Source organism: Babylonia areolata, chromosome 9, assembly GCF_041734735.1.
Source record: "Babylonia areolata isolate BAREFJ2019XMU chromosome 9, ASM4173473v1, whole genome shotgun sequence".
NCBI lineage: Eukaryota > Metazoa > Mollusca > Gastropoda > Neogastropoda > Buccinidae > Babylonia > Babylonia areolata.
The window spans coordinates 25,145,612-25,168,248 of record NC_134884.1 but is presented as its reverse complement, the minus strand read 5'-3'; the positions used below and the strand labels follow the sequence as shown (position 1 = coordinate 25,168,248).

Below are 22,637 nucleotides of genomic sequence, written 5' to 3'. Positions count from 1 at the left end.
CCTTTTTTTAACCATGAACATTCTCTTTTAAAACTGTGTAAATTGGTGAATACTGGAAGAAGAAGAAAAAAGGTGCACAAACTGACATGATTATAAAGAAGTTCAGAGGGTTATGGTGAAAATCTCTCTCTCTCTCTCTCTCTCTCTCTCTCTCTCTCTCTCACACACACACACACACACACACACACACACACACACACACACACAAATAAACAATAACAAAAAAACGAAAACAAAAAAAAACCTCACAATGCACCCGTTAATACAAAACAATCATCTGCAATCTCGTGTTGATATATCTCAGGATGATAAAATACAAACCTAAATTGCTACCATGAATTGTTCATTAATATTCTTTATAATATTAATATATAGTAATGATGGTGATATTCATAATGATTATTTCGTCATTATTACCATTCTTTCTTCTTTTTTCCCTAATAATAATATATTGTCCGCATTATTATCATTATCATTCGCATTATTCTTGTTGTTTTTGTTGTTGTCATCATTATTAATTTTGATGTCATAAGTGTCAGTGATGAGTTAAAGCACACAATTAATCCAGATAAAATAAATCGGATAACATATTTACCCAGACAAAGGAGGAAGTTTGGCAACCGCAAATTTCCCCTCAGCCATTATGAATGATGCCGTGTGTGCGCAAAGATGGATAATGAGAACAAATCCACACTGGAGCGCTCAGTTCACGATTGTTGCTTCAAGCACGACGCCATTTTGTCAGCACTTAGCAACTAAGAAAACAGACGTTACGACATTAAATGACCGCAAACTCTTTCAGAAACATTAGTAACTACAAACTCATTAATTTTTAATTGAAACTTAAATTTTACACATATCAGCATTGTATCTATACTGATTACAAGAATTTTAGACATTGTGATATTTCGATATTATGTCGTAATAGCCACTCGACATATTTCCAAGGGAGGCAACACCTCTATATCATAAGTATCAATATCAGTTGCGTCAGTGCGTTCAGTTCGGACAAATCCATACGATACACCACATCTGCCAAGCAGATGCCTGACCAGCAGCGTAACCCAACGCGTTTAGTCAGGCCTCGAGAAAAAAAAAAAGGAAAACAAAGTATATGAATATACATATATTTTTTAATGAAGTAAATGGATAGTTTGACTTAAAGAACGACTCAGTGCATTTTTTTAAAGTGCGCGCGCGCGCACGCGCGTGTATGTGTGTGTGTGTGAGTGTGTGTGTGTGTTTAGGATGAGGTGCGTGTGTATGCACGTCTGTATTGCCGGTGGGAGCAAGACGGAATATGGAACGTGCAGCTGCCTGTGCAAAAAATCGGCTATAGAATATTCAGTTGTACTGTCAGTGTGCCGGTGGGTGGAAGGGGCAGGGGGGGTTGAGGGGCGTGGGGAGGCGTATGTGTGTGTGTGCTTGTATAAGTGTGTGTGTGTGTGTGTGTGTGTGTGTGTGTGTGTGTGTGTGTGTGTGTGTGCCGGTCGTGCCAGTGTGTGTGTGTGTGTGTGTGTGTGTGTGTGTGTTTTCTTCAGTTTAACGTCAGTCTATTCACTATAAGTGTTTTTAGACGGAAAGGAGTAAAGTAGTTTATAAAGGAAAGGGAATGCATGTGAATATTAGTGTAAAAAAAATAATAATAAAAAAGTTCATGTTATGCATCAGAGCAAAAGTATATTATAAGAAAAAGTCTAAAGAGGTTGTGGTGTGTATTGAATGATTTGTCATGGGATGGAGAATATGTATATGCATATCAACAAGTATTAACGTACAACAATGTAGATATAAATAACAGTATTAAATATAATACATCAAAGGAGGATACCAACTGGACTGGAGTTTAAAATTTCTGAAAACATTCTAAGCAATGAATAATCATTCAAAATCTTTTCAGTGGCTAATGAAATATTGGAAGAAAAGTCATCAACTATATCTTTTGGAAGTAACTGTCTTATGCTCGGACAATGAATGAGTAGATGGCTTACAGTTATTTGCTTACCGCATATACATTTTATATTTTTAGAAAATTTTGTACGAAAGGCATTTAAACGAAGTCTATTCATCAGACTTGTAATTTGTCTTGAACATGATGTGTTGCTGGTGTCGAATTTAGAAAATGTTTGGGATTAGCTGCATTCTTTGTGTTTACACAACATTGGTAATATTGATTATTTGAATCTATAAGTAACTTCTTCAATCGATTTCTAGATACATTTTCTATACAGCTAATGCATTCATGTAGATCTAACTGGATGTCAAGTTGTATTGCGCCTTCGAAATTACGTGCTGCTCTTCTAGCTGCTTGGTCTACCCACTCATTTGAAGATATTCCACAGTGCGAAGGTACCCAACAGAAAGTTATTTTAACGCCCTGTTTTGTCAGTTGGTGAATAATATGTTTTATTTCCATTGTCATCTCAATTCGCTCAGTTCTTTGAATTTGGAGATTCTATAGCTTGTAATACTGACTTTGAGTCTACACATAATAAAATTTCACTTACAGTTTTCGGAATGTCTGAAATATAATTTAAGACCATAAGTATGGCTATAAGTTCAGCTGTGAAAATGGAATATTGTCTACGAATATAGCATATTTTTTTCTATTCTAAATGAAGGAATTACAAAAGCCGCTCCTGAATTACCATCTTCTAGAACAGATTCGTCTGTGTATATTTTTAGATAATTTGAGTATTCATTTTCTATGTGTGAGAGCACTTCAGGTTTTAGCAAAAATGGTGACTGGTTCTTGGATAAATCTGTATAATCCATGTCAAAGGTAGTTTTACACTGCTCCCATTCAGGGACTGGTGAAAAAGTAGGTACTTTTGCAAATTTGATTCCGTAGCACTAATGATATCTGATGCAAATGTATTAATGGGTGTCATAGACTGTATCGTCTTAGCTCTTTTAGCAAAATCTTTTTGTGAACTCAAATTAGCTTCTTCTTTTGAAAATGTTTCATATGCGAAAGATTTGATAACGAATTTCGCGGCTGACGGAAGCTTTCCTTTGTTCATCAAGAAATAAAACACCTGCTTCTCTGTAAGTCCCTAAATTTGATGTAAGAATGGGCACACCTCAGCTAGAGCGAGTTTATAAGCCTTACAATCAATGCTTTGCAGCTTCTTTAGCAAATGCAGTGGAACACTGAAAAATACTTCTTGAGCGTAAGGCAAGCGTGAACGTATGAGGGAGGTAGCGAGAGATATCAACGCTTTGGTATCTTGCCCCCAGTGCTGTTTACAAATCTGTGTATGTCTGCTCCATGTCACTGAGTACGGAATAAATATATGTTGAACTCTTATTCTGTTATAGTCTGTGTTTGTGGCGTCAGGGCCGTGTTAGTGCTGGGTTCGGGGTGGCGGTTATTTGTCCGATCTCTTATGGAACTGACGTGACAACTGCATGTTTGTTGCTGATATCGCGAGTCATTCTGATACTCACAATCTTCTCAGCCGAGTAAGCTCAGTTTACCTTTACCTCCCGGCACTGTTATTTCCTACTAACACAGTCCCGAACTGAAGACAGACCTATGGTTTGAAACGTTTGACACCTTTTATCAAAACCGATGAAGTAAAGTATTATTCTCAGTACAACTTAACTCAGCTTTTATAACATTCTTAATGATCTGATAACTTTAGTTGGGTTCAAAGGATGTTACAGGATCCGGCTCAGCGCCTGATTTTGGACCGAGCTATTCAGTATGTCCGACAGAGATGCCCAACAAAGAATTTTCTGTTGTACAGTCCGAATGAGACGGCCACAAAAACAACTGATTTTTCCGAGTTCGCCGGGTAAAGTGTGAAAACATTGTTGAAATCTTAACTGAAGATAAAAGTTGTTGTTTATCCCTGGATTGGGGTGAAGTCCGATTGCGAGCTTTGTGTGCGAGTCTACACGTCTCGTGAGCTTGAATCAATGCGGCAGTGCGACAGACATTGACTCAGTTGATTCTTCGATCAAAGACACGAATTGTGGCTGATCATTTTGTAATGTAGTGATTTTGTTTGCTGGCGTGTTTTTCTACTAGTTTGAGAGGTGGTGGTGTTCAGTATGTAAAATGAATATGTACAAATTAACAATAAATATAGAAAATTAATTAATTAATTAAAAAATATAATTTAAAAAAAAAGGGGACACCCGGGTTCGAACCGGGGACCTCTCGATCTGCAGTCGAATGCTCTACCACTGAGCTATATCCCCACCTACTGTTACATGCAAAGATTTATTATCTTATAGCTTCGAGTACCTGTGCAAAATGTATAAGTTTCATATATCCATTTCCACCCCATACCATACTCACCGTGTCAGTTATGACTGAAGAACTTAACTTGACGAACTGTTGCTCAAGAGCACTGTACCCATTCTTTATTTTCAGTCTTTCAGAGAGTGATATTATTTTCTCATATTTTTCTGCGTGTCTGACTCGCACCGTGATATAAAACTAACAAAAACCGTTTACATGAAAACAAAAAAACAAAAACAAAGAGGGGACACCCGGGTTCGAACCGGGGACCTCTCGATCTGCAGTCGAATGCTCTACCACTGAGCTATATCCCCTACTGTTTCCCATGGTGAAACTTACAGGTCATGTTATCTACGCCGAGCTTCGTGCACTACCCAATCTTGTGAATGTTCCGTCACAAGGGTTTGCATTGGATTTGTATCACTCTCACTCTCAGTAACGCTTAAAATAAATAAATAAATAAATAAAGAAGAGTCACCACTGTATGTTTTACTCCATCCAAATGCAATGTTATTAATTTACCATCCCTCTCACTTAAATGTGTAAAGTTGAAATGTTTCAAACATGATGTTCACGCTGAGCACAAACATTTACATCAGACCATATAGTCATATGAATCTTAAGTCTAAGACAGGACAGATAGTTTGCAAGCTGCACCAACTTTCTTTTAACACTGAGATGAAAAAACATTCACAACCAGAAATCGTTGGCAGCGTTGTGATTGCGATTGTTGTTTTTAAGGGAGATAATTTAGGTTATATTTTTGTTTCTTTTATCTGTTTTACAAGAGACGTTGTCAAAGCAAGTAATTTTATTCAACAACAAATATTGTACTGTAGGTTTAAGTGTGAATTTTTAATAAGTGTAGCTATTTTTATATCGTAAGAGGATTTTATACATAAAATTTATATGTTTGAATATGCCACCAAGTAATGTATTGAAAGAAAAGGGGGATGATCCACAAAAGTGAAGAGTAAGGCTGTCCTGGCTAATATTCTGTAGAAAGAATATTGCTAGTCTTTCGGATGAGACTTTTGTGTGACTGGTTTCTGAAGCCAGTTAAAAATTTAATCACCGGCAATCTTGATGTAAAGAATTCCATAAAAAAATAATAAAATTTTTTTTTTAAACTGACGAAATGTGAATTTTGTAGGACTTATCAAAATGCGTTAAATCGAACCAACAGACATATTTAATCTGGGGGGGGGGGGTGAGTGTGTGAACATTGGTATGTGATAGGGCGTAATCTTAAGATCAATATGTAAAACAACTAATTGTGGTACTATGATAGCATACATAGTATGATTCCCCACTTTTTGTAGCAGGCTCAACATGCTTTACAATTTAAAAAGAAAACAAACCCAGATCTATAACATTTAATTTTTAAAGCTGTAATATCGGCAAAATGATTTGTCTCCCACAAAACATTCACAGAAAAAAGGGGGATATAAAAGCCTTAATTAACAAAACATTAGGGACTCAACATGAGAAATTGACACTCACCAGCACCGACCACTCAGTTTTTGCAGAGAGAGGGGTCAATCTCATGATCTTACTGATCAATCTGCTAAAGGTTTTGACACAGGTCAAGGATTGTTACTTACCAACGGTAAACAAAGGGTAAAGGTCAAACAAGGCAGAATCGGTTAGTTTCAATGTTTCTGGCCGTATTATCGCATTGTGTTGTGTCCTTGCAAAAAGGTGCTGAACTCTGAATTTCCTCACTCCACACGGTGTGAATGGGTTCCTTACTACACACTGGAACGACGGGAACAGGTCAAGATCTTCCGCCTGAGGACTGGACACAACCGCCTGCTCCACCACATGCACACAAAATTTGGCATTGGACAGAGTGGAGAGTGCCCTTGTGGTGAAGGACCAATGACATCCAACCACATCCTTCAAGACTGTAGGACGCATGCAGCATCATAAGAGGAAGTACTGGCCAACACCGACAGCAGTGAAAGCCAAACTGTACGGCACCCTGGAGGAACTGCGACGGACGGCAGCCTTCATCGAGGACTCACACCAGGCTGCTCATCTAATGGGAGGCGAACGAGGAAGAAGAAGACTACACTGGCACACACTCACTCACTCACACACACACACACACACACACATATATATATATATATATATATATATATATACCTGACTTTTACTCACAGGTTGCTATTTATTAACCAGCCTGTAAAGCTTTCACTTCTGTACCTTTGCTTGAAGACTGAGCTGTTTTTCCAGCGAAAATTTGCTGCTTTTTCAGAATACAAGTTTTAAAGACAAGAGCCTGCTGTTGTTCATATCTTTATAGTTTACCGGCGGTCTTGGTATTTACCTCAGTGCTTTCTGCAAGGAGCCAGGACACGAAGAGAGTGTGAACTATATATATATATAGAATGTGTTATCTCTAATAAACAGTAAGTTAAAAAGACGTGCACACATGAGCAAATAAATAAAAATCTATTTACATCACTCCCTCACCAGGTATGCCCTATTCTCCCTCCTACCCTCCACCATCTCCCCCTTGTCCTATTCTCACCCTTTGCCTATGTTCCTATGTTTGTAGACAGAGACAGGAGGGTGGTGTGGAGAGAGACAGAAAAAACTCAGTCAGTTGTCGAATATTGGCAGTAAGGGGAATGAATCCCTCTGTTAGGCAAAGGGCAGTAATTTCCGACCAAATCATTAGTTGTTTGGGGGGGTGGGGTAGGGTGGGGTTCATAACGACATAATCCTTTGATTTCTCCGCTTTACATGCAGTTTAACACAATGCAAAAGCATTGTTTGCTAATCAGTATACACGCTTAGAGCAATTGAGTAACTTTATTGATGCATCACACCTTATCTTTTTGTCATGTAACGTCTCATATAATTTTATAAATAAGGTAATTATGCAAGATTTTTTTTTCGATAAAAGGGGCGAAAATCCGACAAAATATGGTAATCATGCCAAATAAAATTATGCAAGAACATTATATGGATTAAATATAGAGCTTTAATATTGATAAAGCAGTAAAGGTGGGGAAGATAAAAGAAATCCAAGAAGGAAATATGTTAAAATTTGCTTTAAAGTGGATACACCAGGACATTACAAGTATTTTAGTTTGGTTGGGTGGCATTGTAGCAGGAAAATATTGGCAAAATTTAGTTCTGAATTATGGCGATCTATGCGGGGATCACACCCTATAATTCTACTCCTCCGTTCTTTGGAGGAAAATGTGTGGTCTTTCTTCATTATGTTTTGTTTTGTGTGTGTGTGTGTGTGTGTGTGTGTGTGGATAAATAGGTCAGATGGAAGGTAAACCATGGGAGGGAGAGTAGGACAGGGATGATATAGGGGTGGAGGAGAGTTGGACAAGGTGGGGAGTGTATGGTGAGTGGGACAGGGATGATGTAGGGGTGGAAAAGGACAGAAAGAGTGAGGAGATATAGGGGGTGGGGGAGTAGTGGTGAGTGGGAGAGATGGGAAGTGAGATTATGATGGGGGAGGCGTCAAATGGTCCGTTTGTGTATGTTCTTAAATGTAGTAGATCTTTGTCTTATGTGTGACGTCTCCTCGTCGGCACCTTCGCATCTGGGGTGGGGCGCTCCAATTTAAGATGGGGCCATAAAAGTGGCCCATAAAAGGTTGGAACTTTGTTTCAGGCAGCGGGATCAAAGCATAGTGCGGCGGCTTGGCCAAAGAATGGGGGACTTAGGGGGAGAGGTGTGGGGGTAAACTTTACTGGTTGGTGATAATATATTGAGGTCCAACAATGTCAGTGTGTGTGTGTGTGTGTGTGTGTAAATAATCAACAACAAGAGAGGCAAGGCCTTCAAGACTCACTTGTGATAAATTAAGTCCCCTAGCATTAATTACAGAGTAATTTCCCTTTTTTACTATCTGCACCAAAACGTTTGCAAAATAAATTTTAAAAAATCCATGCTTAGCAAAAGAAGTTCCTGCTTGTACAAAAAATGATAATAATGACTCCTCTTGTTGTTGTATCAGAATAAGAGGTCAAAGTGCCAAGTTTAGAGAATACAAAAAATATAAATATAACAGTAAATGCAGTTTGTATATAATTAGGCTTCTTTCTTTATTTTATTTATTTTTCTTTTGCCCATCCCAGAGGTACTATATTGTTTTAACCAAGATGACTGGAAAGAACTGAATTTTTCCTATTTTTATGCCTAATTTGGTGTCAACTGACAACTAAGTATTTGCAGAGGAAATGTCAATGTTAAAGTTTACCACGGACACACAGACACACGGACACACACACACACACACACACACACACACACACAGACACACGGACACACACACACACAGACAACCGAACACCGGGTTAAAACATAGACTCACTTTGTTTACACAAGTGAGCAAAAACGAAACGAAAAGATATGTTTTTGAAATGCAACGAGCGGTAATTGCCACACACAACTGATTAATTGCCTTATGTATTACAAATTATGTAACATGAATTATCCGTGCTGAATCTTACAGCAGCAAAACGCTGTGTGTGTGTGTGTGTGTGTGTGTGTGTGTGTGTGTGTGTCAGTGTGAACTTGAACAATCTGATAAGAATCGAAAACATGAACTGTGACAATCCATGCAAACACTGACGCATAACCCCACCCCTCAAAACCACATGCCTTAAATAAATCATACAGTTAATTAATTTTTTTTTCCTGTTTATATTGCTTATTAATGCTTAATCATACCGATTCAAATCATTGTTGATTAGTCAACTGAGTTCGCTTACTGTTATGATTAGCATTTCGTTCTAAGGATGTTTTATTGTAATCTCATTTTTTAAGCAAAATTTCACCAATTATAATTATCCAACACACACGCGCGCGCGCGCGCGTGCGCGCGCACACACACACACATGAACAGTTACTTTTCAAAAGTCTCTCACCAGTAGCCGTCTTTTTCCCCCTATCTTTGTCAAATAACACTTATGGCTAAAAGACGCTAAACTGAAGAAGAAGATGAAGAAGACAACAACAACAACAACAACAACAACAACACACACACACACTGGCACACACACACACACACACACACACGTGTGTACGGGGGAGACACGGGGGAGTATCGACACGGGGGAGTATCGACACGCTCCCAGTTACATCCCCTGGTCGGGAACCTGACAATAAACACGAAACCTGCAGAGGGATCAGATTCAGAATGACGAGTTCGTGGAGTCGTCTGCAGCGCTTGTTGCGGTAAGACTGTAGCATTTGTTTAGAACGATGTTGACCAGACCTTGTTTTTGCACTTCTGCAAACTCACTGTGCGCACATTCCGCGCAAACCAGTGCCCGAGTCTAACAACAACATTATTTGCCTCCCCTTGATGTGAAACACACACACACACACACACACACACACATATTTTTGCATGCATACACTCAGTTTTTCACGCATCTGTAACACTCATTTATAGTATATATGTTGGATTTTGTCAAAGATAAAGGATTGTACTTGAACCTGTGAATTTGCCAATGCATGTGTGTTACATGTGACACTGACATTGCAGAGCTTACCCATCTCTGAATCTGCGCATGGAGGTGGACAAGCAACAGCACGAGGCACATGTCAACCTCCCTGGTCTGCGTTATGACGACATTGACTACACAGGTCCGTGCTTACATGACAACTGACAGACAAGTTATATCATTTCAAAGTTAAAGCCTGGGAAATCTCATTTGAATCAAACCTCCCACTTAGGCTGGTCTTTTGTTGTTGTTGTTGGTGGTGGTGGTGGTTTGGGGTTGTTGTTGTTTTGTTTGTTTGTTTGTTGTTGTTTTGTTGGGGTTTTTTGGTGTTTTTTTTTTTTTTTGGGGGGGGGGGTCTTCTTTTCTGGGGGGGCGGGGCGGGGGGAGCTTTTTTTTTTTTTTAATGATTAGTAAAATAGATGACAAGTGTGTACACTCATATACTGAGGGGGGTTATTTTTGTTGTTTCTTTCACTGGTTGTATTTCTTTCATGCATTTGACACTTAATTATTTCTTTATATAGGCATTAGCATTTCATATATAGCTTTCCACAGTGACTTTGACATCGCATAAAAGAAAATATCATTTATAGGTTCCCAGTAAAAAATTTGATTGTTATTGTTTTTGTGGTGCATTTGCACACTTTATGAAAAAATACTAATGCATAATGCTTAATAGGCCAGTCATCCATTGTGTCAGTATGAGCTTTCAGTAGTGTCAATTTTGACATTTGGAATCATGGTATACAATTCATTCGTCATTTAACACTCACGTTACCTAAAAATGTTGTGGAGGAATCTGCACAATGGCATACATGAAACCAAACATAGATCATATATAGTAATGCACATGATTGAAATTCTGAACTCAGTAGTCTTGTCTCTTTTTTTTTTCTTTGAAAATAATTTATGTGAAAGAAATGTCTCGTTAGAAATATGTTCCTTGTGTCTGACACGTTTGTTGTTTGGGATACAGGGCAGCCTAGTGTCTGGCGTCTGCTGAACACAATTGGCCGAGCAGAGCATGCAGCCTTCTATAACAACACTTCCTATCTGAAATACACCAAGCTTCATGATCAGGGCATTGGCACATACGGTGCTGAACTTACCATGGAGGTCAGTTGTTTGAAACCAACAGCCAAAGTGTGGGAGGGTGTGTGTGGGGGGCGTGTGTGTGTGTGTGGAGGGGGGGGAGTGGGTGGGGGCAGGGGGGGGGGGGAGGAGGGGCGAAGCAGAGATTTTCATGTATTTTTTACCTTTACACTAGAATAAACACACACACAACATACACACTTGTATTCATGAACACACACACACACAAACACACACGTGTGCGCATGTGCACACACACACACACACACATTCACACACACACTCAAACACATACACACATGCTCACATGCTCGCACATGCACACACACACACACATTCACACACACACTCAAACACATACACACATGCTCACATGCTCGCACACACACACACATGCACATGCACACACTCACACACATGCATATGCATGCACATTTGCACATGCACACCTACACACACCCACATGCTCATATACCACTGTCAGCCACACTTGTGCGTGCATGTACACGTACACATGTACAAATTTGCACACACACACACACACACACACACACACACACACATGAACATGCACATAAAAAGCAAACATGGAAAAAATATGTGCAAATCATTATGAAACCAGCATCAGGTGGGAGCATGTGACATATCTAGTGTCAGTTCTTCTTGCTTGTTATCTACTGTGTGTGTAGTACGTTTTATTTTAATATCTGATTACAGTTTTGTTTGCAAGTAAGTAGGCAGTGGATAGGATATGCAATGATAGGAGTTTGTTGCACATTACTCTGTGTGTGCTTGAACGTGCGTGTGTGGTGTGCATGTGCATGTGAACATGTGGGAGGAATACAGGAACAGGAATATCAACATCCCTTGAAATTAAACAGCATGGACTCTTTCAAATCAATCATTTTTATCGAGTCAGAGGCACACAATTTTAACCTACATGCAATGACTTGATGCTGTGTGTGTCTATTGTGTATAAAAGAGTGAGTCACAGTACTTTGTTCCCAGTATGATATTTATTTAGATTTATTGCGCACATCACAGTCATGAAATTGCGCTGTCATGGATAAAATGGTTGAATTTGTAATACCATTTGTAACCCTCACCCCACCCCACCTTTTTTTTTCTTTCTTTCTTTTTTTCTTTTTTTTTCTTTTTCCAAATATATATCACCCTCGACTGCCGAATACACCATCAAATGTAGTGTTATTCATCTCCCCTCATGCCGTCTCCTTACCTGAAAAATCTGCAGTTGAAATGTATCAAATCTTCATTCAGGTGCACAACAGAACCTGTAGTCAAATGAAGCTTCAGTGTTTGATAGTTCACATGGAAAGCCAAAGAATTTTAGTTAATACAGAGAAAAGGCAAGAAGCAACATTCACAACGTTATGACCGTTTTCTTCTTGTCATCAAAACGCACCTTCCCATGACCGGATAAGGGAGATAATTTAGGTACTGTTTTCGTTTCTTTTTATTATTTTACAAAATTTGCTTCAGTGAATAAATAATGGTATTTAACAACAAATGTTCGTTATATATATATGTTTGAGGCAGATGAATATTACTTAATAATAATAATCCATAACAGATTAAATCACATAGATTTAGTATGTTTTTTTCTGCCACCAAGTTATATACTGTAGAAAATTTTAAATGATCCACAATTTCAAAAGGTGGTGTATCTTGGCAAAAATTCTGTAGAAAGAATATTGCTAGTCATTCGGATGAGACTTTTGTGTGACTGGTTTCTGAAACCAGTTAAAAATTCAATTAAAAATACGGGTATGCATGATTGTTCACAGGGGCGGGTATTCACTGCTACTAATGTTTAGCGGTGGGGTAGAGGATGAGGTATGTGAGTGTATGCATGCCTACACCGTGGGAGCAACAGGATATTGGAATGTATATATATATATATATATCTTTGTATATATGTGTGGGGGGTGGGAGATATGGGTGTGTGTGTGTGTGCTTGTCCAAGTAAGTGTTCATCTGTGTGTGTGTGCCGTGGAAGATGTGATATGTAGATTGGAAATGAGTGTGTGGAGGAGGGGGGTAGAGGAGGTGCAGGGTAGTGTGTGTTGGAGCACATGTACGTTTATATGTATTTGACTGTGCTTTCATATCTGTGAAACTGCATGCTTGGTGCATATCTGTTATGCATGTGTGGGTGTATGTGTGAATGTGTGTCTTCATGTTTTACATTTATTTGCTTATTTATCATCATTGTCTTATTTATTTAATTATTATTATTATTACTACTACCTTTTTTTATATCATAATTATTATTTATTTATTTATGTAAGCTTATCTATTATTTATTCACCTTTTTTTTTTTTTTTTTTTTTCTCAAGGCCTGACTAAACGCATAGGGTTACGCTGCTGGTCAGGCATCTGCTTGGCAGATGTGGTGTAGCGTATATGGATTTGTCCGAACGCAGTGATGCCTCCTTGAGCTACTGAAACTGAAACTGAAACTCATTTTTCAACTCATCAAATATTGGCATCAGCTGCCAGTTGGGACAATAACATAGTGTGAACTGCATGATGTATAGTTTCTCTACTGCAAAAGGAATTCATTTACAACTAAGTGTTGAGAAGGTCAAGGACTCTTGAACTAGAAGGCAAGATAGAAGCAGTGGGGAATAGTTGGTCTTTGGACACATCAAAGAGCGAGTCACTGTACTTTCTTTTTCTTTTTTTTCTTTTTTCTCAAGGCCTGACTAAGCGCGTTGGGTTACGCTGCTGGTCAGGCATCTGCTTGGCAGATGTGGTGTAGCGTATATGGATTTGTCCGAACGCAGTGACGCCTCCTTGAGCTACTGAAACTGAAACTGATCTTGTCTGATAATGCAAATGTCTTTGTCTTGTTTCAGATTTCCAATAATCATTTCATAATTTAAGAAAATAAAAAATATTCTCCTTTTTACTTCTATGTTCGTGGGCCACATTCACTTGTATTGATATTCAATATCACATTCACTTGTGCTGACTTATTAGTTTGCATTTACAAAAATGATCATTTATACGCTGTAGTTTAGGTTACCTTGCTCTGTTTTCAGGGTGTATACTCACATTTTATGTTCCTGTTCCATTGCCCACAGAATAATGATATGGATTATATGATCATTAATATGCCTGTTTGATATGATTGGCATATGCAGGCCTGTACATTTACATTGATCTGGTAGATCAGAAACACACATAACCCATCAGGCATCAGTAGTGGGATAGAACCTAGGGACATCATATTGCAAGTCCAACTCTAAAACCACTCAGCTGTTCCACACATCCAAAACTGTTTTTTTTTCTTACTAACAGCAAGTATTCCCTTGTTTTGTCATTAAGTCATTACTTTGACATGTGTGTGTAAAAGCCCAGTTGCACAAAGAAATCATGGTAGCTGTTGGTGTTCCAGTTTGGACGCCATTTCTACGAAGTGACCACGCCCAAGTCGCCCATGCAGGTGAAGCTGAACGTAATTGGCATAGCGGACACCTCCTTCACGACCTGCATGTCCGTCATGGTGGGCGGACGACTCAAACCCTCTGTGCAGGTGAAGAGCCTCAATATCCTGCGACACCGCGACAGTGGGCTGGTCGAACAGGTCCCTCAGTGGTGGCGCACATACTTCACCAACTTCCTTCCCAGGATCCCAGAAAAACCGGTGGTGGCCAGCCCTCCAAGAGAGATGGGCCAAACATTCTCACACCACCTGGTGGTGCCTTACAACGACACCAACACCAGCGGCCACACCCGGCATCCTATGTATGTCCGCTACCTCTTCGACAACATGTCTATCGCTTTCAACCGCTTCAAGTACAAGAAGTTCACTGGCGATCTTGCCGACTATCAAGTCCGTAGACTGTCGTTGTTGTCGTATGGTTCTACTTGCTTCGGAGACGCCTTGACAGTGGAAACGTTTGAAAATCCTGCAGAAGAGGAACTGAAGCTGCACTGTTGCATCAGCAAGGATGGAATGATTCAGTGGTATGGTTGTGTCGAGTTCTTCAAACCTATGAGACTGTAAATAGAATCTAAGTCAAGGTAGCACCATGCAGTCTGTTGTGTAACTTGAACTTGCGGTATGAGGCGTATTCAGAGGCTGTGTCTTTTATTGAGATCTGAGGACATGTTTGTAGAGTCAAGAGTAGTTTGGACTTGGTCCAGTCACACACAGTATTATGGAGTAGTGCTGAGCAAACAAACTGGAATGGGTTCAGCTACAGAGCAGAAGCTGTAGAGAAGAAAGATAAGAATGTACTGTGCATGAAAATCAAAAGGGGCAGCTTGAGTTGTACACTGAAAAACTCATAATACACAAAAGTCCCCAAGTACAGGTTATGCAAATCAAATGGAATGATTCAAGTTATAGACGGTGCTAGGTGCATGGAGTAGGTTGACGTATGTGTTGAGCACATGATCTGTTTTGTGTAATTGGCATATCTGCAGTCAGAACAGTGATTTATGAGATTTGAGAACTAAGCACATCAGTTAGGTTGATATCAACATTCTTATGTTTGAACTGTGTTAGAGGAATGGTGGTTGAGAGGGAGCTGGGAGATGAGTACACTGTATTTACTGATGTTCTTGTGAACTGAATGGATCTTCTTCTTCTTCTTCTGTGTTCGTGGGCTGCAACTCCCACGTTCACTCGTATATGCGCGAGTGGGCTTTTACGTGTATGACCGTTTTTAACCCGCCATGTAGGCAGCCATACTCCGCTTTCCGGGGTGTGCATGCTGGGTATGTTTTTGTTTCCATAACCCACCGAACGCTGACATGCATTACGTGATCTTTAACATGCGTATTTGATCTTCTGCTTGCGTATACACACGAAGGGGGTTCAGGCACTAGCAGGTCTGCACATATGTTGACCTGGGAGATCGGAAAAATCTCCACCCTTTACCCACCAGGCGCCGTCACCATGATTCGAACCCGGGACCCTCAGATTGAAAGTCCAACGCTTTAACCACTCGGCTATTGCGCCCGTCACTGAATGGATCTGAATCTGCAAGTTGTATCCAACAGCTTGAAGTTGTCTGACATGTGCATGTTGTGTACAGGGTTTTCATTGTGCAGTGTTAGCTTTTAACACATTCAGTGCAAGGGCAACATGACATGCTGTTGGGCCGCTGCCATGAGATTTTCTCTATGAAAATGGGTATAAATTAACAAAACAAAATGTACTGGCAACACTTTTTGTCAAAGTAAGCAAACCATTTTTTTTTCTGAAAGGAATTTGATTGAGCGTTCAGTTGAAAGCATTTTGAAATTACTGGATATACAAATTATGATTTAGAGATGAGTAATCAATAAAGTATATTTTAGCGATGCAGTTTTACATTTCTTGATGCATAAAACATAGCTATATCATTGTGAATATTTCATCCAGAAAATTAAATAACAGCACAAACAAGCATGCAAAACAAAGGCAACCCACCAGATGAAGTCCTGGTATCCAAGGTGCAGTGACTGAACTGAAATATCAAAACTACCAAGATGACACACAATTTGGAACCATTCCAAAATGTACACAAATGTACAAAAATATTCAGTTCACTAACCACCACCCCTCTCTTCCTCTTTGTCTCCGTCCCCCTTCCTTTTCCATCCTTTGGCATGCATTTGTTTTCCTCAAACCCACTACTCTAACCTCAACCACCACTTCACATGGGGTGGTTAGACATAATCAGGTTTGTGCAGTGGCACCTTTTGTGTCAATCTCAGAACAATCAGTGGTATAATCTGAGTCATCAGAACCACCTTTGCTTGCTTAAATATGACCACATTTGCCCTGTTGTCTGCTATATGTATGTGCTAGTCTGCTTCATTTGCTGGCTGGTTTGGCAGCTGGTCAATGCTTTGGGGCACAGAGCACACCACATGCAATATTATGACCGTGTTCTTATTTATTCATGATAGAAATGTGGTCTTCTTGTGGGTCTGACAATAGTTATGATGCTGTTTCTATTTCTGGCTTAAGTAAAATTGAGGAAAAGCTCAATGATGAGCAAACCTGTCATGTGGACACAGTGGCAGCAACTACAGCCTGAAGGGTTAATCTGTCATGTAGGCAGTGAACAGGTTAAACAGAGGAATCCTATTTTAAATGGGAAAGTGTGATGTTGAAACATCAGTTAGACCACAATGTGAATTGTCCAGATTGTGTCAGTAACATGAAATATTTTTTTCTTGACTTTCAAGAAATGATGAGGATGTGTGATGTTGAAACATCAGTTGGACCACAATGTGAATTGTCCAGATTGTGTCAGTAACATGAAATATTTTTTTTCTTGACTTTCAAGAAATGATGAGGATGTGTGATGTTGAAACATCAGTTGAACCACAATGTGAATTGTCCAGATTGTGTCAGTAACATGAAATATTTTTTTCTTGACTTTCAAGAAATGATGAGGATGTGTGATGTTGAAACATCAGTTGGACCACAATGTGAATTGTCCAGATTGTGTCAGTAACATGAAATATTTTTTTCTTGACTTTCAAGAAATGATGAGGATGTGTGATGTTGAAACATCAGTTGGACCACAATGTGAATTGTCCAGATTGTGTCAGTAACATGAAATATTTTTTTCTTGACTTTCAAGAAATGATGAGGATGTGTGATGTTGAAACATCAGTTGGACCACAATGTGAATTGTCCAGATTGTGTCAGTAACATGAAATATTTTTTTCTTGACTTTCAAGAAATGATGAGGATGTGTGATGTTGAAACATCAGTTGGACCACAATGTGAATTGTCCAGATTGTGTCAGTAACATGAAATATTTTTTTCTTGACTTTCAAGAAATGATGAGGACCTTGAGAGAAGCTGTGAACACTTTGCTGTGATAAAAAAATTTGTCTTCCAGTTTTTCGCTTTGACTGAAATGTAGTGAAAAGACTGTGAGACACAAGTTGACTGCCAATGAGATCCTCTTTGCAGTTCTGGATCAGTTCTGGTTTTGTAAAAATGGGTGGGTATTTTTTTCATTTTGTTTAGACTGGACGTGCAGTTCTGGATCAGTTCTGGTTTTGCAAAAATGGGTGGGTATTTTTTTCATTTTGTTTAGACTGGACGTGCAGTTCTGGATCAGTCCTGGTTTTGTAAAAATGGATATTTTTTTTCTTTTTGTTTAGACTGGATGTGAAATCAAATACAGTAACAACATCCACTCCTCCAAGAAAACAAAACGTCAGGTCAATGCCGTGTTTCTCATTTCTTCAGCTTTCACAAGGGTAAATAAAGGGTGCATGCTGAGAACTCTTGACCTGTCAAGTGTTATGAATTTGAGTTACTGACACACAACATGAAAATGGAAACTCGCTGTCCAGATCGCAGACACCCAACATGAAAATTGTTCCTAACGTGGGTTTCAGTATCTAACTAACATCATTTGCAGTGTACACAACACATTTTCTATGTTCACATCATTCAGTTCGAAATTCCTACAGAGGATGTTTGTGACATTTTTCCTTTCTGTGCAGAGCTAATGGTAAGAGCTAAACAACACCAGCTGGAAATTGTGTGCCCATGTATGAGCCTCAGTTACAATACTATATTTTGATGTTGAATATTCATATGGCCTAATTTCCTTTGGTTTTCCTGCTCTCCTTTGATTTTCCTTTGATATCAGTTTGAACTTGTAATTGTGTTCACTTGCTCTTCAGCTTTAATTTACTTTCATTACAGTGACTTCAGGTGAGGAAAGATGTATGCGTGCATGTGTTGCAAATTAAACGTATTGTCAAATCCAATAATTGAATGAAAAAAATAATGCATTGCTAAAGGACAGTAAACTCAACATTTGCGTGTTAATCAGCAGTAACCTGTGAAGGTAAAACACACAGTTACTATGAACATAAAAAAATATTTAAGATATAGGAAAGGACTAAAACATTATTAAATCAAATTTTATAAACCCATCAGAATGCAATATCCAAAATGCATTCAGAATCATTTTGCTGAACATCTGATAATAATAACAATAATTGGCAGGTAAAAAGAAAACTTTCAAACGCTGTATTACCACTTCACGCTATTTATGAACTGAGTTTGAAGAGCCTTTCTAGTTATCGGTTGGGCTTTAAAAGCCAAATTCAAAGTCGGTTGTATTGATGTCTGGATGAGGCAGAGTGAGTTTGGTTTTCAACTGTATCATGTTTTCTATGTAATGAAGAGTATATTGAACTCTGTGTGTGTGTGTGTGTGTGTGTGTGTGTGTTTATGTTTGTTGTGTGTCTGTGCAAATGGCAATTATTGTACACAATTTTTTTTTCCAGAACAAATACAGGTATTTTTCTTGACCCTTGGAAACTCTTGTTTGAGTTTCAATCCTTGTTTTATTGAATACATCTGTAGTCATACTGAAACTGTGTAAGCAGTATTATGCTTTGTCACCAATGATTAGCCTTGATATTTTACTTTCTTATTGTGTTTGTTGGTTTGTTGATTACCACTTGAACATTGTTTGATACTTGTGTGTGTGTGTGTGTGTGTGTCGCACACGTGTGCTGCGTGCGTGCACACACAAATATGTATGTGTGTGCTTGTATATGTATGTGTTTGTGTGAGTGTGTGTGTGTGTGTGTGTGTGTGTGTGTGTGTGTGTGTGTGACTGTGTGTCTGCACACACGTGCACATGATTGTTTACTGGGGAATTGTCATGCTTTGTTTGGAACTTTTGATTGAATTTCATTTTTATCCTTTTTACTTAGTCTTTGGCATCGTCATGGTGTAGGTATGTGTGGTTGATGTTTTTATCCGCTTTACTCAGCCTTTCTGGTTAACCAGACATGACAGCATTTAATGAGGCAGCTGATTTTAATGTTTTTGCTCAGATGTGCATAGATGATAACCTAGGTTAATGTCTCACATAATACTCTATGGCTACTAATCTAATTTAATGTCTGGCATAAAACTCCGGTGTTACCTAGTGAATTATGTGTATGTTGCATACATGTGCTGTTTGTTTCCTCAGATTTTTATGAGATGTGCTGTGCCACCTCTGGAAAGTTGAATGTGAATATTAACTTAATAAAAAAAATATAAATATGATAGTCTTTTCTCTGGAAGGTGTGTATGTTGTCTTGTTTTTGTGCTGCTTTACAGCTTGGATGAGAGTGAATGGTAAACCACCCCCCAACTTCTTGTTGGTGCTTTTTGGGTTTTTTTAATGCTCAATATGACTGAGTATGTTTGTATGTGACATATACACCTAATGTTTTAATGGGTCTTGTATTGTCAATACAATGATGCAAACAAAAAGTTGTGTATAGGTCTTGTATCGTCAATACTATGAGACAAACAAAAGGTTGTGTATGTATCATTGTATCCAGAATACAACACTCCAAAGTCATCGCCAGCAACACACGTTAAATGTTTCAGCTGGTGTTGTATTCAACTTCTAGATACTATGATATATGCACAAGGTTTTGTTTTCCTCAAACTTAAGTGCTTTAGACTGTATCTGATTGATGGGGTATTTTGCACAGCAGCAGACCTCGGTATCCCTTCCCATTGATGATGGTCTGATGATTAGTGAGCAGGACTGTTGTCTGAGTTTCCTGAGTTCCATCTTCGTCGCACCTGGTGGGTTAAGGTTGGAGATTTTCCCGATCTCCCAGGTCAGCATATGTACAGACCTGCTAGTGCCTGAACCTCTTTCATGCATACCTACGCATGCAGAAGATCAAGGATGCATGTAAAGATCTTGTAATCCATGTCAGTGTTCGGTGGGTTATGGAAACAAGCATGCACACACCCCCAAAACAGAGTATGGCTGCCTACATGGTGGGAGCAAATAAACAGAATGGTTATACACATAAAATGATACCTGTCTGTATGAGTGTGGATGTGCATGACTGACACTTGATCAAATGAAACAGGAAACAAATGATGAGCTCCCTATGGCAACTGTCAATCAACTCTACCCAGGTAGGCAGACTGTTGTGCAAATGACTCTCTGCGATTGTAAAGCACTTAGAGCTTGGTCTCTGACCAAGTCACTCACTCACTCACTCACTCATTCCCTCGACCGCTGGGGTCGTTGGGGGGACATGAGGAAGATGTCATAGCTCGCCATGCCGTTCTGTTGGCAGCTGTCATGAGGAGATCTGGCATCGTCATTTTGGTCCATTCCTTGACGTTGTCGGACCAGCTCTTTCTCTGCCGTCCCCGTCTGCGCCCTCCCTCTACAGTCCCTTGCAGGATGGTTTTGGAGAGGGTGTTATGTCGTATGATATGACCAAACCATGCCATCTTCCATCGTTTGACAGTCGCCAGCAGTGGTTCTTGGGGCCCAACAAGGTTGCTGACCAGGTTCCGCACATAGTCATTGGTCTTGTGCTCCTTGTAGGAGATGTGTAGTAGTCTCCTCAAGCACTTGGTTTTGAATGCTTGGATTCTTCTTTCTGTTTCTGCCATCAGTGTCCATGTCTCACATCCATATAAGAGGATGGAGACCACCAGTGACTTGTAGAGCAGGAATTTTGTGTGCATCCATTTCACCATGTCATATTGGTCAAAAGTGACCTATGCTGTGTGTAAATGTGTAATCTGTTTGCACATGAGACTTTATCAATTATGGAAGAAGTACACAACTCTTTTGCTCTCTTTGTGCATTTCAAACTGCCATAAATGTTTATTAATTGAGAAAATCATACACATCAGACAATATGAATATGATCATTTAAAATAAACATATATATATATATATAAAAAAGTATCCAATACCCAGTTAAAAAAAAAGAAAAAAGAAGAAGAAAAGAATCGTACATATGAAACAGACACAGCAGTAAATACCAAGCGTTTTTTGTTTTGTTTTTTTGTTGTTTTGTTGTTGTTGTTGTTGTAGTTTTACCAAAGAACTTTTCATTAAGATTCTGGTCTAGGTGATTTCAGCCATAGATAGTTCACCCTGTACTGTCCAGTCCTATCATTTATTAAGCATCCATTAAGACACTGCCATAGCTGCAATACTTAACACATATTTTTGTGTCTATTTATTGTGCATTCCAAACTGCCATAAATATTCATCAATCAAGAAAATTATACATGTCACAAAACATAGATAAGATCATTATTACACACATCCAACAAAGCAAGCATGTCCTAAATTTGTCTGATTAAAACAGCAACAAAAAACCTGCCAAGTTCTGTCATTCATATAAGTTTCTTATATATATATATATATATATATATATATATATAGAGAGAGAGAGAGAGAGAGAGAGAGGGAAGAAAAAAGAAAACAAACACATCAATCTGTCAAATATTCCAAATTTTCGGAACGATCACGTTCCTTCCTCAAGGGATAAGTTGTTCACATGTTACCAGGGTCACTCTTACGCAGCTATTATGACGCAAGCACGCCATGACATACATGTTGTGATGCAATTTCACAATGCCAAAAGTCTAAATGATTGCAATGAGTCTAAATAATTGCAATTGTCTATTTTCTTCTACTGTCAAAAAATTAGTTCCTTAAAACCTAACTTACTGTATAACTCAATCAACAGTAGAGAAATAAAATGATAAATAATAACAGTAATAAGAAAAATGAAATAAAAATCAATGATAAATAAATAAAGAAGATAAATAGATATTTAAAATGAATCAAGAAGGAAAAAAGGGGGCTGGGGGCGGGGGGATGGGGAGATAATCAGAAGAAGATTAAGAATGATGATGATAATAATAATAATAATAGAATTTAAAATAAATAAAAAAAGATAAAACATAAATTAATTAAAATTTTTTTAAAGAAAAAAAAATAATAAAAAAAAGAAAAGAAAAAAAAAATAAA

At 38.7% G+C, this 22,637-nt stretch overlaps 2 protein-coding genes and 2 non-coding genes across 4 annotated transcripts in view; 1 reads left to right on the top strand and 3 right to left on the bottom strand.

Annotated features, from left to right (window-relative positions):
* Nucleotides 1-739, bottom strand: part of LOC143286165 (translin-associated factor X-interacting protein 1-like) — a 30,045-nt gene extending 29,306 nt beyond the window's left edge. The window contains exon 1 of the mRNA XM_076593774.1: nucleotides 596-739. Coding sequence (XP_076449889.1) covers nucleotides 596-642 — 47 coding nt within the window. The 5' untranslated portion in view covers nucleotides 643-739. The remainder of the gene's footprint in view (nucleotides 1-595) is intronic.
* A 3,398-nt stretch (nucleotides 740-4,137) lies between these two features.
* Nucleotides 4,138-4,209, bottom strand: Trnac-gca (transfer RNA cysteine (anticodon GCA)). Its single transcript has one exon. It is a non-coding gene; the product is annotated as a tRNA-Cys (tRNA).
* Nucleotides 4,210-4,494: 285 nt separating this feature from the next.
* Nucleotides 4,495-4,566, bottom strand: Trnac-gca (transfer RNA cysteine (anticodon GCA)). The gene has a single exon. It is a non-coding gene; the product is annotated as a tRNA-Cys (tRNA).
* Nucleotides 4,567-9,361: 4,795 nt separating this feature from the next.
* LOC143286164 (uncharacterized) lies at nucleotides 9,362-19,891 on the top strand. Its single transcript, XM_076593772.1, has 4 exons — nucleotides 9,362-9,466; nucleotides 9,780-9,880; nucleotides 10,715-10,854; nucleotides 14,252-19,891. The coding sequence occupies exons 1-4, from the start codon at nucleotides 9,429-9,431 to the stop codon at nucleotides 14,861-14,863; spliced, it is 891 nt and encodes a 296-aa protein (XP_076449887.1). The 5' UTR covers nucleotides 9,362-9,428; the 3' UTR covers nucleotides 14,864-19,891.
* Nucleotides 19,892-22,637: the final 2,746 nt, after the last annotated feature.

Excerpts from the sequence above, each read along its gene's own strand:
- LOC143286164 (XM_076593772.1), top strand. The coding sequence starts at position 9,429 with ATGACGAGTTCGTGGAGTCGTCTGCAGCGCTTGTTGCG. Across the intron at positions 9,467-9,779 it reads CGTCTGCAGCGCTTGTTGCG|AGCTTACCCATCTCTGAATC; the intron begins GTAAGACTGTAG and ends CTGACATTGCAG. Across the intron at positions 9,881-10,714 it reads TGACGACATTGACTACACAG|GGCAGCCTAGTGTCTGGCGT; the intron begins GTCCGTGCTTAC and ends TTTGGGATACAG.